Source organism: Eretmochelys imbricata, chromosome 19, assembly GCF_965152235.1.
Source record: "Eretmochelys imbricata isolate rEreImb1 chromosome 19, rEreImb1.hap1, whole genome shotgun sequence".
Classification (NCBI taxonomy): Eukaryota; Metazoa; Chordata; order Testudines; family Cheloniidae; genus Eretmochelys; species Eretmochelys imbricata.
The window spans coordinates 3836553-3850757 of record NC_135590.1 but is presented as its reverse complement, the minus strand read 5'-3'; the positions used below and the strand labels follow the sequence as shown (position 1 = coordinate 3850757).

General features: G+C 38.5%; 1 protein-coding gene across 7 annotated transcripts in view; it reads left to right on the top strand.

The window, feature by feature from the left end:
• LOC144277120 (zinc finger MYM-type protein 4) overlaps window positions 1-14205 on the top strand; it is a 55825-nt gene that overhangs the window by 24370 nt on the left and 17250 nt on the right. For 6 of the 7 annotated variants that reach the window (XM_077837689.1, XM_077837691.1, XM_077837690.1 and 3 more), the window contains 12 exons: window positions 1463-1541; window positions 1964-2216; window positions 3642-3816; window positions 3916-4128; window positions 7059-7209; window positions 8532-8647; window positions 8766-9044; window positions 9547-9697; window positions 9929-10101; window positions 10736-10886; window positions 12858-12998; window positions 13362-13399. In XM_077837689.1, coding sequence (XP_077693815.1) covers window positions 1463-1541; window positions 1964-2216; window positions 3642-3816; window positions 3916-4128; window positions 7059-7209; window positions 8532-8647; window positions 8766-9044; window positions 9547-9697; window positions 9929-10101; window positions 10736-10886; window positions 12858-12998; window positions 13362-13399 — 1920 coding nt within the window. The remainder of the gene's footprint in view (window positions 1-1462; window positions 1542-1963; window positions 2217-3641; window positions 3817-3915; window positions 4129-7058; window positions 7210-8531; window positions 8648-8765; window positions 9045-9546; window positions 9698-9928; window positions 10102-10735; window positions 10887-12857; window positions 12999-13361; window positions 13400-14205) is intronic. The other variant, XM_077837694.1, reaches the window with a different exon arrangement.

Sequence of the window (14205 nt, the reverse complement as noted above, 5' to 3'; positions counted from 1 at the left end):
GATCAATGTCAGTGAAGACTTGGAAACTAAGATATATGAAGTTTAAATTCTTAGACACACAAATCACTTGGGTAAAAGAACGCTATAGTATTCATCTTTATTTGTTACTGAGGATGTGGAAGCTGGTGAGGATTTTCTTAATTTGGCTTTGTTAAGTTGGGAATGTGTTTTTTCTTCAGTCTGAAATACACAGCAGACTTTGCTGCAAGTGATTTTCAAGGCTGATGCTTTCTAATTTTTAGCTCAATTGTATTGCTTTGAAATTTTGCTCTCTAAGAACCTAATCATGCATGATGGACATCAGGATGTGATCCTGTTCCCATTACCAACAGTGCCTGCAGCTAACACTATAATTAAAGTTGTTAAAATGCCTGTTTACAGCTGATTTGTAAACCTTAAAAGCTGTAGTGATTTTCAGTTGTTTTACAGTTGTTTTTTTTTTTTATAGTAAAAAAAAAAAAAAGCTCTGTTCTGATGCACACGGATAAAACTTCACTTTAAAAAGAGAAGAAACTTTAAATGTTGCAGTCCGTCAGTTCCCAAAGGGAACTAGTATCCCTGGGTGTTCTTGTGGGAAATTCTAAGAGACGTAACTCAGTTGTCTTAGTAAAGAAGTTTGGAATTTCCTCCTTCCCCAATAGAAATATTATAAAGCTTGACATTATACACAGTATGTGGATTTTACTGCCCCCACATGCCTGGAAATAGGATAAACTTTATCTGCCTTGTAGATTCCTTTATGGAACATTGAATGTGTTGTGTGTTTTGAAAATTATTTAAACATTTATATAGTTCCATGAAACTATTGTTTTAGACTTTAGAATCTGCATATAGAATGTGCCTTGCTTCTGGGTGGTGGCTGCTGTTTGGTTTAAATGTCTCGAGAGAGCAAGTAGGGGTGCATGATCTGAATAGAAGACAGGAACACCTCATTTTAGTTCCCACATCTACTCCCTTTAAGTGACTTCCTCATGTCCATAATCTCTGTTTTCTCATATGTAAATTGAGGACTGTACTTGCCTCTATTTTACAAGGCAAGGGCAAGAACAATAAGTTGCAACATGCTTTGTAACTGAAAAGCTCTCTAATAACTGCTAATTATTTGGGGAGAAGCATGGATTTGTTTTAAGACTTGGCCATCAAAGTGATTTGAAAATATAACTGACGAAGGGGACATACAATTCATGCTATGAAATCTCCACACAGCACTACACAATTTGCATACACCAATGTGAGCTTTGAGAATGCAGTGGGTATATAGATGTTTTTTGTATGCAACAATGTCTGGTATGTCTCTGGCCCTTGATTTTTGACATAGAAGTTTATGAAGAGTTCTCATTTATTTTGGTTTCTTGGATCTTGTATTTAGTAGCACATTATGAAGGAATTGATGTCCTTTCATTTGTTTTAATGTCACTTTTTGTTAGGTTTGTTTATTTGATCTCCTTTTCCCTTTGTTCAGGAGTACGGCCAGCAGCCAAAAACTCAGGAAGGGGAGCTGAAGATCAGTGCTGTATTTTCAGTCAGTGGCAGTCCTCTTGGTAAGGAACAGGAAAGACCAAATGTAATTAAATCTTCCACATGTTTCAACTTCAAAAAATGACGCCGTGGGTTAGCATGCTTTTCATTTGCTATCTAACTGCAGCAGAATGAAGTCTGGTTGAGCTTCTAGACACTCTGGACACTCTTCAGTTGGAACCTACAAAATGCTTGTATTTCAGAACCCAAGAGAGAATTAAATCTGGAAGGGGTGTAAAAGTATGTATTTAATTATAACAATGGGTGGAATTTGCTCCTGTGCAGAAGGCCAGGACAAGGCGCATATATACGTATGTATGGACAAAGCTTGTGCATTACTGAAATCCCAGTTAGTCCCTCAAATGCAGAGGCTGGCCTTCTGCACAGGGTGAATTTCACCCAGTACATACTGGCTGTTAATATATATTTCCTCTTGTTTTTCTAGCTCCACAGTTGACATCAGGTTTCCAGCCTGCTGTGGCATCCTCTGGCATGAGTAAAATGCTGCCTTCAGTTCCAACCACAGCCATTCGGGTTTCCTGTTCTGGCTGTAAAAAAATCCTCCAGAAGGGACAAACAGCGTACCAGAGGAAAGGCTCTACTCAGCTCTTCTGCTCCACACTGTGCCTCACTGGATACACTGTTCCAGCTTCTCGTCCACCAGCTTCTACAAAGAAGACGTGCTCAAGCTGCTCAAAGTAAAGCAGTGTTCTAGCTAGTTCTAGTAATAACTAACATTCAGATGAATAATTAAAGGCTTTGTTTATGAAGAAAAGTTAGCTTGTTAGGGATCACTATGTTACATCCTCTCCTTCCTCCTCTGGCCCCCCAGTATCCACTTCTACCACCAGTCTTTCCTTTCAGAAATACATTTCATTCTCTGCCTCTGCTGATTGAGCTGTCTGCAAATGGTAGTGTGAACTGGGTTTTCTGTCACTGCAAATGGGCTGTTATATGCAACTACATATATTTTTTAAAACGCTTACCCTGATATGCACACCTTCTTTTTTTCCAGTTAAAATCGACAGGAAATAAAAGTTTGCCTCTCAAAAGGTACTTGGTCCCCTTCCCCCATTCTAAAAATAATCATATACAAAATTAGACTTCTTCAAGTTTTAAATATATTTTGAGAATGCATTTAACAGATGCTCTTCAACTTAAAACAATTAAATTACTAAAGTCAATGAAGTAAAATCAAGTTTAGTAGTTGAATGTAATCGATAGCTTGTATTTCATGAGATTCCCTACAAATTCTAGCTCTCTAAGCTATTTATCAAACTTAGCAATAGGAGTAGTCTCTCCACTTTGCAAGGTTATGTTTTGTCCATTAAGTTTTTGACCAAAGAAGCCACCTGAGAGCACGCAGGGGGCGCTTCATTATCTAATATCTAACCCTTGCTGAGCTGAAGAAATGAAATTATTGAGCCTGAAATAAGTTTCTAGTTATGGGGATATCATGACCTAAATCAGATGCTCACAACTCCTGTCAGGTATGGAAAAAGAAACTTTGCCCTTTTTAGGCATAAATTGAAAAACCTGTTCTGAATAAGAAAGTACCATTGAACCAGGATTTGTTGTCTACTGCTACAGAAGCAGTTTTAATGCCTATAAACCATATCTTCTTTTGTCTCCTTATCTCCAAACTAAACCAAGAGAAATTTTGGGTGTAGCTGTTCAAGCTTTCATCAATATGTAATATATACCATAATCTGAGGCAGATGAATAGCCTCTGAGCCTAATTGTGGCAGGATCTGATTATCAAGGAGAGTTATTCATATGTGGTATTTTTAGTTACAAAAGTCACTTTTCATAGTGAATGTTACTTTGTTTATATCACTGTGACTTCCTCAATAACAGATTTGTTACCTTCAGATTTACAAAGTCAGCAATTTGAGAGTAAGATTTTTAAACAAAGAAGTTTGTCTCAGTGTATTCTGCGGGTTTTATAGTTGAGAAAGGCTACTGTATTGAAATAAAGCCCATGGGAGTGAGAGACTGTCACACTCTCTTACTACTGCACTACTGCTATTACAGAGAATGCGTTTGGTCTGCCAAGGGCCACAGACGTATCAAGCTGATCTGTCTTTTAATTTTTTTTTTTTTTTTTTTTTAAATTTAAATAGAGAGATCCTAAATCCAAAGGATGTGATCACTGCGCAGTTTGACAATACAAACTCCAGCAAGGATTTCTGCAGCCAGTCATGTCTTTCTACATATGAATTGAAAAGGAAACCTGTTGTTACTATTCATACTAACAGCATTTCAACCAAGTGCAGCATGTGCCAGAAGAATGCAGTGGTAATTTATATGTAACTTCTACTTTCTAGTTTGAATTTCCTGCAGATCAGAACAGTTTAATATCTCAGACACTAACTATTTTACTTTTTATTCTTTTAGATTAGACATGAAGTGAATTATCAGAATGTTGTACACAAACTCTGCAGTGATGCCTGCTTCTCCAAGTTCCGTTCTGCTAATAACCTGACTATGAACTGCTGTGAGAATTGCGGGGGCTACTGTTACAGTGGCTCTGGCCAATGCCACGTTCTTCAAATAGAAGGACAGTCAAAGAAGTTCTGCAGTTCAACATGTGTTACCGGGTACAAACAGGTACTTTTTTTTTTGATACTCCTAAAACTTCATGTGCCCCATCGATTGAGAAGTTACTTTAATTGATAAGTGTAGACTTTAGAATAGACCAACTGAAGGCTTCTCATTAACTCTGTCCTGAATACATCTCTGCCCTTTAATTTCTCAAGCTCTGCTCAAACATGTCACTTTGTCTCCATACCTTTTTTCATGCTACCTTGCATGCCTAGAACGGCTACCAGCAGATGCTAAGCTTCCTCTGACTCCACCTCTGATAAACTAGAAATAGACCTGAACCAAAATCTCATATCCAGACATCACCAACTTTGGAGAAATTCAAATTGACATCCAAACTATATCTCAAGCCTGTCTCTAAGAGAACCCTATGTTGAACACTCAAGCTCTAATGGCTATCCCCCTTGTTTTGTTGTCTTTAGGTTGTAAGTCCTTAAGTGTAGGAACCAGTTACCTGTTTGACACCTGCCTACCACAGTATGGTGCCCTGTAGATTTGTAGCACTGTATAGAAGATAAATAATAAGGCCCTGATATTTTAAATGTAACCTCCATTTTTGCATTGTCCATTCAGGTATCACCATTAAGATGTCAAGATACTTGACTCTGCCTGCAAATCAGGTACTTGGCTGATTAAATGGTGGCATTTGTATCTGCAGGTAATTGATGTGCAGATGCAAAAATGTACCTTCAAAAACAATGATCACTGCTGAAAATTGTAGCCTAAACCTGGATGAAAGAGCAAGGAACAGGTCTTAGATGGAAAGGAACTGGGAAAAAGGAGAAAAATGTATCTTTATGCAGTAGAAATCTGGGAAAGAATGATTTCAAATTTAAGTTTTATGTTGTATGTCATTGGAGAAACCCATTTGTACTGCATAAATGAGTTACGAACATGTATCTCAAACATTTTCATATGACAGTGAGTTGAGGGGCTTTGTTTCCTCTCTTCCCAACTCTGCTTGATTCACTGCCCTTTCTGATCCTTTTAACTAACTTTTTTTTTAATAATAGCTGGCTAATTGTTGCTTTCCAAAGTGAATAGTGAATATTTTATAGCTCTACAGCTAAAAGCCATTAGCTCTATGAAATAATTGTTTCAGTATCACTGGTATATATTTTGTTTTGACATTCCCAGAGAAAAATCTCCATTAACTGGTGTTACATTTTGGGAGTATATATCAATAACTGAAGGGTACAAAATCACAAGAATGTTTTTATCTTTAAAAAAGGAATGTGACTCCAAAAAACTAGTTAAGGCTAAACTTAAGCAATCAAACAATTTAAAGAAATGTATAGCAAAGGCACCCACACAACTGTAACTGTCCTCTACTAATGTCAGCCTTCAGCCTTCCTTTTTTTATTCTTTTATTTCTTAGGTTCTGTTCCTGCAAATGATGCAAATAATCCCTCCCCCCTCACCTTCTCCCAGGACTTTAAGAAATTCAGTCTATGGCTGAGCATATTTTAAGTTTTGGTCACTTGCATCCTCCCTCTGTTTTTTTTTTTTTTTTCTTCCCCTTAATTTTTTATCTCCCGTCTCCTTTTTAGAAGAAATTTTTAAGACAATGTAGTTGTACAGCTTGTACAGTTGCAAATCAGTGGTGGGACTTAGACTCCCCCTGCGCCCTCCCATCTCTAACAAACCCACATCCCCACTCTCCTCTTCTGTTCCTCCAACTCCAAAAAGCAGTGTTGTGGGGAGCCAGTGGGAGTGGAAAGATGACTGTAAAGGGAGTTGGGTGAAGGGGAATGTGGGAGGGGACAATGATAGGCTCATTCATATCTCCCTATTCATTTATCTTTACCTCTGATATTATAATGGTATCTCTTAAAGACACGAGCTTTTGATTTATAATTAAAACAAAAATGTTATGACAAATAGCATCTAAAAAAATTATTTTAGAAAAAAATTCCCTCAACTGTAGCTAGAGTAAGCATGTAGTATGTAATTTGAAGAGTCTGCAGTTCCATTATTCAGATTACATAAGTCAGAAAAAGGGGATGAATTTCAAAATGATTTTATTTTAAGTGTTTGTTCTGGAAAAGTAGGAACATTTCATCCAGAAAATGACCTGGAAAATTAAATTGTCTTCCGAAGAGCTGTTGGGACAAATTAAGAAACCAAATTAATTAAACAGTGAAAAAAGGGATTTTAGTTCTGTTTGTACGAATCTCAGTATAACCTTAACTATGGAGACCTTACTGGCGCCACCATAATATTTACAAAGCTTATAAAAAAAAGAAAATGAAAGGTTAATAAATCTTTTATTGCTTGTATATAACTTACGCCCAAAATATATTTATCACAACTGATAAACCAGTTCTAACCAACTGCTTGTCTTTGATAGTTTAAATGCTTACATTGTATATAGTCTATCTTTCCCTTGTGTCCTTCCACAAAATTCCAATATTACTTGATTACAGAACAAAATGCATTTTTAAGGATAGGAGATGGTAGTTGACTCTAGTCTCAGCCCTGCCACTGACTGTGTCCCATGACAAGTAACTTCATCTGTCTGTGCCTTCGTCTTTCCATCTGCAAAAATGGCAATATTGCGTACCTACTTCACTGGTGTGTTGAAAGTTAACGTTAGCAAAATATTTGAGACACTCCAACCAAAGCTACTAGATGAATGGAATTGTTGGTGTTGCAGCAGTGGCTAGAGGCCCCAGAACTATTATGCTAGTACTATTTAAACACATAAAAAGACGGGCTTACAACCTAGACATAAAACAAGGAGTACAAACAAACATGAGGGAGCATAAGGTTACAGTGAAGAAATACATTGTAAGTAATAAACACTGCAATAACTTCATAAGAAATCAAACTTCACATACACTGGCTCTCATATTTAATCACTCTAGTACATAAATGTGCAGGTTTGATACAAATTTTAAGCTCCAGATGAGTGACTTATTTTATTCTTTCCACAGAAATCAGCAAAAATCACACCCTGTGCACTGTGCAAGTCTTTGAGATCTTCAGCTGAGATGATAGAGAGCACAAATAATTTAGGAAAGACCGAACTCTTTTGCTCTGTTAACTGCTTGTCAGCCTACAGAGTTAAAATGGTTACATCTGCAGGTAACTGTATTCCTTTGTTTTTGTTTTACATCTGTAGTTCCATCTAGTTTTAGATCAAACTTAGTTCATCCTGAAAACAAAGCTTAAAAAATCATTAGAATAATAGGCTGAAATAAAAGCTATGTTTTTTCCTTGTTGTATACACAACTATTAACTTTGCAGTGCTTCCAGTTTAAATATTATCTTATTTTGCCAGGAAAAAAGAATAGAAGCTAAAGTTTTATCAACTTTTAGTTTACTACCTCTTTTTCTTTTTGTGTTCTTGGGTGTAAACTTACTTGCATGCTTTGAATGCTGATAGCCCTAAAAGTGGATCTATCTGCTGTGTTGATATCGAATTCACACCCTGTTCCCTGTCTGCTAGAATAACAACCTGTGCAGAATTTCCTATGACTTCAGAGAGCAGGAAGATATCTGTAAATCTTAATGTACTTCCTCTTCACAAGCATGAAACAGACAGGTGTGGTGTGAGTGGCAGGGTGCACTACTCAAGTGCACCGTTTTGTCATGGGCATGCCTACAATTGCGATGAAATTGTACATAAATGATGGTTCTGAGGTGATAACCAGTGCATGGTTTGTTGGTTTGTTTGTTGGCCTTTGTTTGTAAAACACTCCAGTTCTTTGCAGGCCAAGTTCTTTCTCAGCCAGTTAACCATGGGATTTTATCAAGGAACATACATTCTTTTGCATTCTGCATACACTGTGTTCCAGTACTACAATTATAATTTTAAAAAATTATAGCTTTTCATATAGTCAAAAGCACTGGGAAGACTTTAATCACTCTAGTACTCTGCTTCCTGTATCTTGTACATAGGTCATCATGTTTCTGCCAAACCCTTCAAATGTATTATTGTTTAAACAGCAGGTTTTGTATTTTTATTTTTTGTTGTAAAAGGGTTGAGGGTTTTACGTGTCACAAATGACAGGTGAGGGCCTCGGAACTTTTGCATTTTAACATTCCAGATTGACACTCATTCCCGCTTTGGCTTTAGCTTCTGTCCCTCTGATGCTTCTCTTGTAAAATGGGCAAATGTTTACTGACCTGCCAGCAATACTGTGAGCATTAATTAACAATAAAGTGCGATGCAGGAACCTATGTACCACTATTGCAGTGCTCATGTCAACATATCATAAAGTGCTCAATCTACTCTGGCTGCTGCTTTTTCTATAGGATGTTGGTCATATTCTTTCTTAGATATATCTAACTTTGTCATTCAGAATGCTTGGTGGTTTTTTGTACGCACAGCATAAAGCCATTTGCAATGCTTTTAATCATGGGTTTATTCACTAGGTTTTCTTTTTTCGTTGTTTTTCCATCAGGTGTCCAAGTTCAGTGTAACAGCTGTAAAACTTCAGCAATCCCTCAGTATCACCTGGCTATGTCAGATGGGAGCATACGCAATTTCTGCAGTTACAGCTGTGTTGTAGCTTTTCAGGTATCATGTCTAGACTTTCTTTCAAAGTTCAATTAATAGAATGGCAGACTAGTGCTATAATCTCCAAGACATGGGTTTCCTGTTGCAAAATATACCTTCCTCAATTGCTTTCCAACAGAACTTGTTCAACAAGCCTGCAGGAATGAACTCCTCCTCTGTGGTGCCCTTGTCGCAGGGTCAAGTCATTGTGAGCATTCCCTCTGGGGCAACGGTATCCGCATCAGGTGGCACTACCTCGACTGTCTCCCCCAGTCCCATGAGCAGCTCAGCTGCAGCTGGTCTCCAGAGGCTTGCTGCTCAGTCCCAGCAAGTCACTTTCGCCCGCACTGTTGTGAAACTCAAGTGTCAGCACTGTAACCGACTGTTTGCAACCAAACCTGAACTGCTTGACTACAAGGTAATAAAGATTAGAGCTTTGCATGCAGATCTTTCTGAATCAGAAACGGACACAAAACCCTAACGAGGGGCAATAACCTGGCAATAGTCCTTCGGTGTCTTGCTATGGCCAGCTATCCTGGGATTTGGGTAGTAGGTTCGGTACAGCAAAACCACCATCAGAATTGGCATTGATTTGCTTCCTTTTTGATTGCCTCAGAAGAAAGGCAAAGGATTAAATGACTATGTAGGCAGCTTTCCTTCTTGCCTCTAGAGATGATCCCTTCGATCAGGAGTGAAGAACATTGATGGGTGCATCTGTGGGAACCTTTCCACTCCCACCTTGTGCTGCACCTGTTCTGCGGACTTTATTCTCCAGCATTATCAAATGGTGACTTTCACCAGCACTAGAAATCCCTTACATGTGTTTTTTTTTTTTGTTTTGTTTTTTAACTATTTAAAAATACTGGTTTTGGAGGGAAAACAAGATTTTGCATAATTGCATTATTCTCATGTAATTACAGGGTAAAATGTTTCAGTTTTGTGGGAAGACCTGCTGTGATGAATATAAGAAGAGAAGTAGTGTAATGGCAATGTGTGCATACTGCAAAATTGAGAAGATTATCAAGGAGACAGTGCGATTCTCAGGAATAGACAAGCCATTCTGTAGTGAAGGTAAGAAAAGGCAGGCCTGTGTGTCAGGTAAATCCTATCAGAAAGCATCCTGCCATAAAATTAGGGCAAGAAAATGAGAAATCTCATCTGTTAACCTTCCTAGGTCTTTGTCCATACTTTACGATAATATATTAAAATTGATTATAAAAGTCACAATTAACTGCAAGAGCTAAATAAACACCTTAATTTGATATAAAAAAATTTTTTTTTGTTCTTCCTTTGATGTCTTAGGTTGTAAACTGCTCTATAAACACGACTTGGCTAAACGTTGGGGAAACCACTGTAAAATGTGCAGTTACTGTTTACAGGCTTCCCCCAAACTGGTCCAGAATCACTTTGGGGGGAAGATGGAGGAGTTCTGCTCAGAAGAGTGCATGTCTAAATTTACGGTTTTGTTTTATCAGGTAAGTAGCTTTCATGCGACACTTTCTGAAATTTAAATGCCATAACAAAAGAACTTCTGAAGCCCAAGAGCTGCGTGAAACTGTCTACAGTGGACCTCTGCTTCCGTTAAAGTTGTGCATATCTGTGGGAGCTGAATGAAAAAGAAGTCTTTGCTCTTTGGTGTTTTTCATTTACTGTCAGAATTAGTCAGGTTATTTGGGTCTTCAGCCCTGCTTGTTCTCTGACTCACTCTGGGGCACACTCAGCTCACCACCCTGTGCCTCTTTAATTATAAAATCCTGTTTATTGGCTTTGGTGCTGCTCCTAGGCTTTGCAGAGGAGATAGCCAAAGGTAGAAAGGGGAGTTGGGTGCCAGGTTCCCTTTGTGGCTTTGAATGCCTCCCACCCCCCACAAGTTGTGAACACCAGTTCTACATATAGAGGAACCTCGCAGGAGAACACCATATAATGCTCTCATTCCTTAGGCTGTTTTGTGGCAATGCCACTAAATGTTGTGGCTATTATAAAAGTAACCAGCATATAAGCTGAAAGCTTTTTTTGGAGGTAGGTGGGAAGGGGGTCACTTATATGCATGCATTGTTATCCTGGTATTTGAGTTTTTTAATTTTTTTCCCTGTGCTGTTTTTTTTTTAGATGGCAAAGTGTGATGGTTGTAAAAGACAAGGTAAACTCAGTGAGTCTATGAAATGGCAAGGGGAGATCAAACATTTTTGCAACCTGCTTTGTATTTTGATGTTCTGTAATCAGCAAACTGTGTCTGAACCCCCACCTCAGAACAACACAGGTAAAATAGGATGTGAATTAGAACATAAGAACAGAACAATTGCTTTGGATAATGCAGTATGTACATTTCGGGGGAAACTCAGTTCAGTGGATCTTTTCATAAATAACGTACGCGCACACCCCCTACTGAGAGAATAGCCATTGGATGGACTCAGGTATATCCCGCATCTTGGCAGCGGGTTAGACTAGACCCTAGCAGTCCCTTCTAAATGATTCTATGATACAGGGCCATGTTTCTCAACCTTTCTGTGCTGGCAACCCGCTTTGGTCTTTAAAAAAATAAATAAATATATTTTTTTACCCCTCTACTAAACCAAAGCCTGAGCCCTGCTGCCCGGGGCTGAAGCATATAACTTAGCTTCATGGGCCCCCTGTGGCATGAGGCCCCAGACAAGTGCCCTGCTTGCCACCCCCAAATGCTGGCCTTGCACTTGTGATCCCTCCTCACTCAGGTTGAGAAACACTGATATAGGGCTTTTCTGCCTCTTGTTACTTGAATCCTCTCTAGCGGAGAAACAAGATTTCTCTATGTGTTAAGTAGACATAAATGCTCAATGTAGAGAAAACGAGACAAATAAATTATTTTTTGAGTGTCACTGTTCGCAAAAGCACATTCGATTAGAGTAATGTCCGTTGAAGAGATATCAGGCATCTGGTTTTCTTGAAGCGGCCCACATGGCAGCATTATATTTGGCAGAATCTACGTATTAATTAAAAAAAATACATTTGTAAACCTCATGATTGCGAAGACAGACTTTCAAATGTGAACTCAGTTTAACCAGTGCTGGGTTGTCTTCCCAAATGTGCAGACATTTTGAAACAATGACTCCGAGCTCCAGTTTCGTTAGGTGTTGACTCTTAAAATATTAGTGTTAAGCTTGATGTAAGCTGTAGCTATTCCTCACTGATTATTTGAGCAGATGGAATGGGAAGGAGGGTGAAAGTTCATCCCAAAGGAATAGGAACTGTGAGTTGCTGTAGGGAATGAAGTGTTAGAGGGGAGGAAGACAGGAAGAGGTAGAGAAACAAAGGGGAGAAATAGTAGTGGTCCTAAAGAGGGGCATATTCTGCCAGCGAATGATAGTGACTGCAACACTATAAATTACTCACCAAATAATAAATAATATTAAAGCGTATTGTATGCTTCCAGGCCATATTCTACCCTTGATCCTTGTGCAAATCTCCTATTGATAGCAGTGGGACTTTTGCTGTGGATTGAGGGTAATATGTAACTCAGTAATTTAATTTATACTCTCACACCGTCACTAAAACATTTGACACTCCTGGTGTAGTGTAAAGTTTGTCAGTTAGTGTGTTTTAAGTAGTAAGGATAGTGATAGGTACCATGGCCCTGATTTTCAGAAGTTCAGTGTACCTGCAACTTCATCTGAAACAGAAGTGCTACAGGTGTGCAATACTTCCGAAAATCTGGCCTCATGTCCAGATTAGTACCAGAGACTCCTGGGAACAGTACCTTTTGTGAAATATGGTAAACGTGGGGATTATGAATGTCAAGGACTTAAACAAACCTTTGATAGTGAAGAGTCTTGTAGGACATGGTTACAATTCGCCTGAGTTGTTTAGATTATAAGGATTTTGGGCATGGTCTGTCTCTTATACTACAGTTTGTACAGTTCCTAGCACAGTGCGGTCCCGTTCTCAGTTGGCCCCATGGCACTTATGTAATAAAACATAATAATACAAATAGAAAGGTCCTTTCATGCTGTGATGAACATCTGAGATGTCCCACTGATTGGGTAGCATGGTTTGCATATGGAATTTAAAGAAACAGATTTTTTTAAATCTAAATTGAAAACCTGCAGTTGACACTTACAACAAGCTTTTAACTATAAGAGCGTATATATTGGAGTGGAGGGTGGGTCTTGCATCATATGTTAGACTAGCTATGAATACGCCCTGTTATCAGTAATATTAATGCTTACACTATATTTCTTCTGCTTTTTCTAAACAGCAAACCTTTCCATGACACCAACGTCTTCATCAGGCCCTCCTTCTCTAAGGAAGGATTCAACTCCAGTCATAGCAAACGTGGTATCCCTAGCAAGTGCCCCTGCTGCCCAGCCCACGGTTAATTCCAACACCGTCTTACAAGGTAGAATTCCTCAATACTCAATTTCAAAGTCTTTATATCTTTTTTTCCTTGGGCTTATATTTTGGTTGCTCATAGATCTGATAGGCAGCATTAGGTCCTGCTCCCACTGAAGATAACAGGCCCAGTTCTTCATTGCCCTGCACTTTGTGCCTTCACTTATACCACTGCAGAGCCAATGTAAAATGCTACCAGATTAGAATGGCGAGGGTTTCACATTCACTTTGCATAGGTGTAAATAACTATAATGTTAATTAAATTCAACAGAGAATTGGGCCCAGTGGGGATTAAGACTTGACCTCTGTAGGAAGAGGGCCTTGCTGTTAGGCAACACAGAAATTAAGTTTATGCTGTTCTAATTAACAGGTGCAGTTCCTACTGTGACAGCAAAGATCATTGGAGATGTAAGTTTTTTGCAAAAGAACCTTTACGCTTCCTCCTGCTCCCCCTCCCCCACGCTTTGCTCAGACACACTAATTTGTTAGAGATATTATCCAAACATCAAATATCTCTTTTCCATATGTAGTGTTACAGCAGTTATTTAAACTGATCTTTTTTCTGACAGTGACTGAGATTCAAAATACATCCAACGTGTTAACATCTTCATAGATAGCTAGAATTTTTACTGCACAGAGAAGTCTTTCTTCTGGTGTACACTGGTAAACTGCTGATTTGATGTTCTAAACTACGATATGCCCATTAATGCAAATATATGTTCCCCCCCCTTAGTGGAGTCTCTACTGTAATCTGATTATGCTATTGGAATAGATGATGAGAGAGAGAGATTCAGCACAGTGTGCAGGAAATTAGAAACAAAACTAATCAGTCTGCTTACAGTCAAAAAGGTGATCCTAAGATTGACGGGCTTGGTGTGTTCTACTTTTATATTTTTTCCCTTTTAGTGACTTCACGTGAGTTTGCCTAGTTGATGGAATATTTCTAATTGCATTCCCCACATGGCATCTGAAAACTAAGCTGTGTTCTTTCTGGGTCTTAGATATTTGTTAAACAGTTAAGGTTTCAAATCAGAACTTAGCCAGCATTATTTGTTATCTAAAACAAGACACTCTTGCAGGTTTATTCTCAGCAGTGTTGACAGCAATAAACAAAACACCCTTTGCTTCACTGACAGAAATAAGAGAGAGATGTAAAGACACACGAGGAGCAAATAAGATACCATTTTTTAAAATTTTTTGTGGTTATCACACTT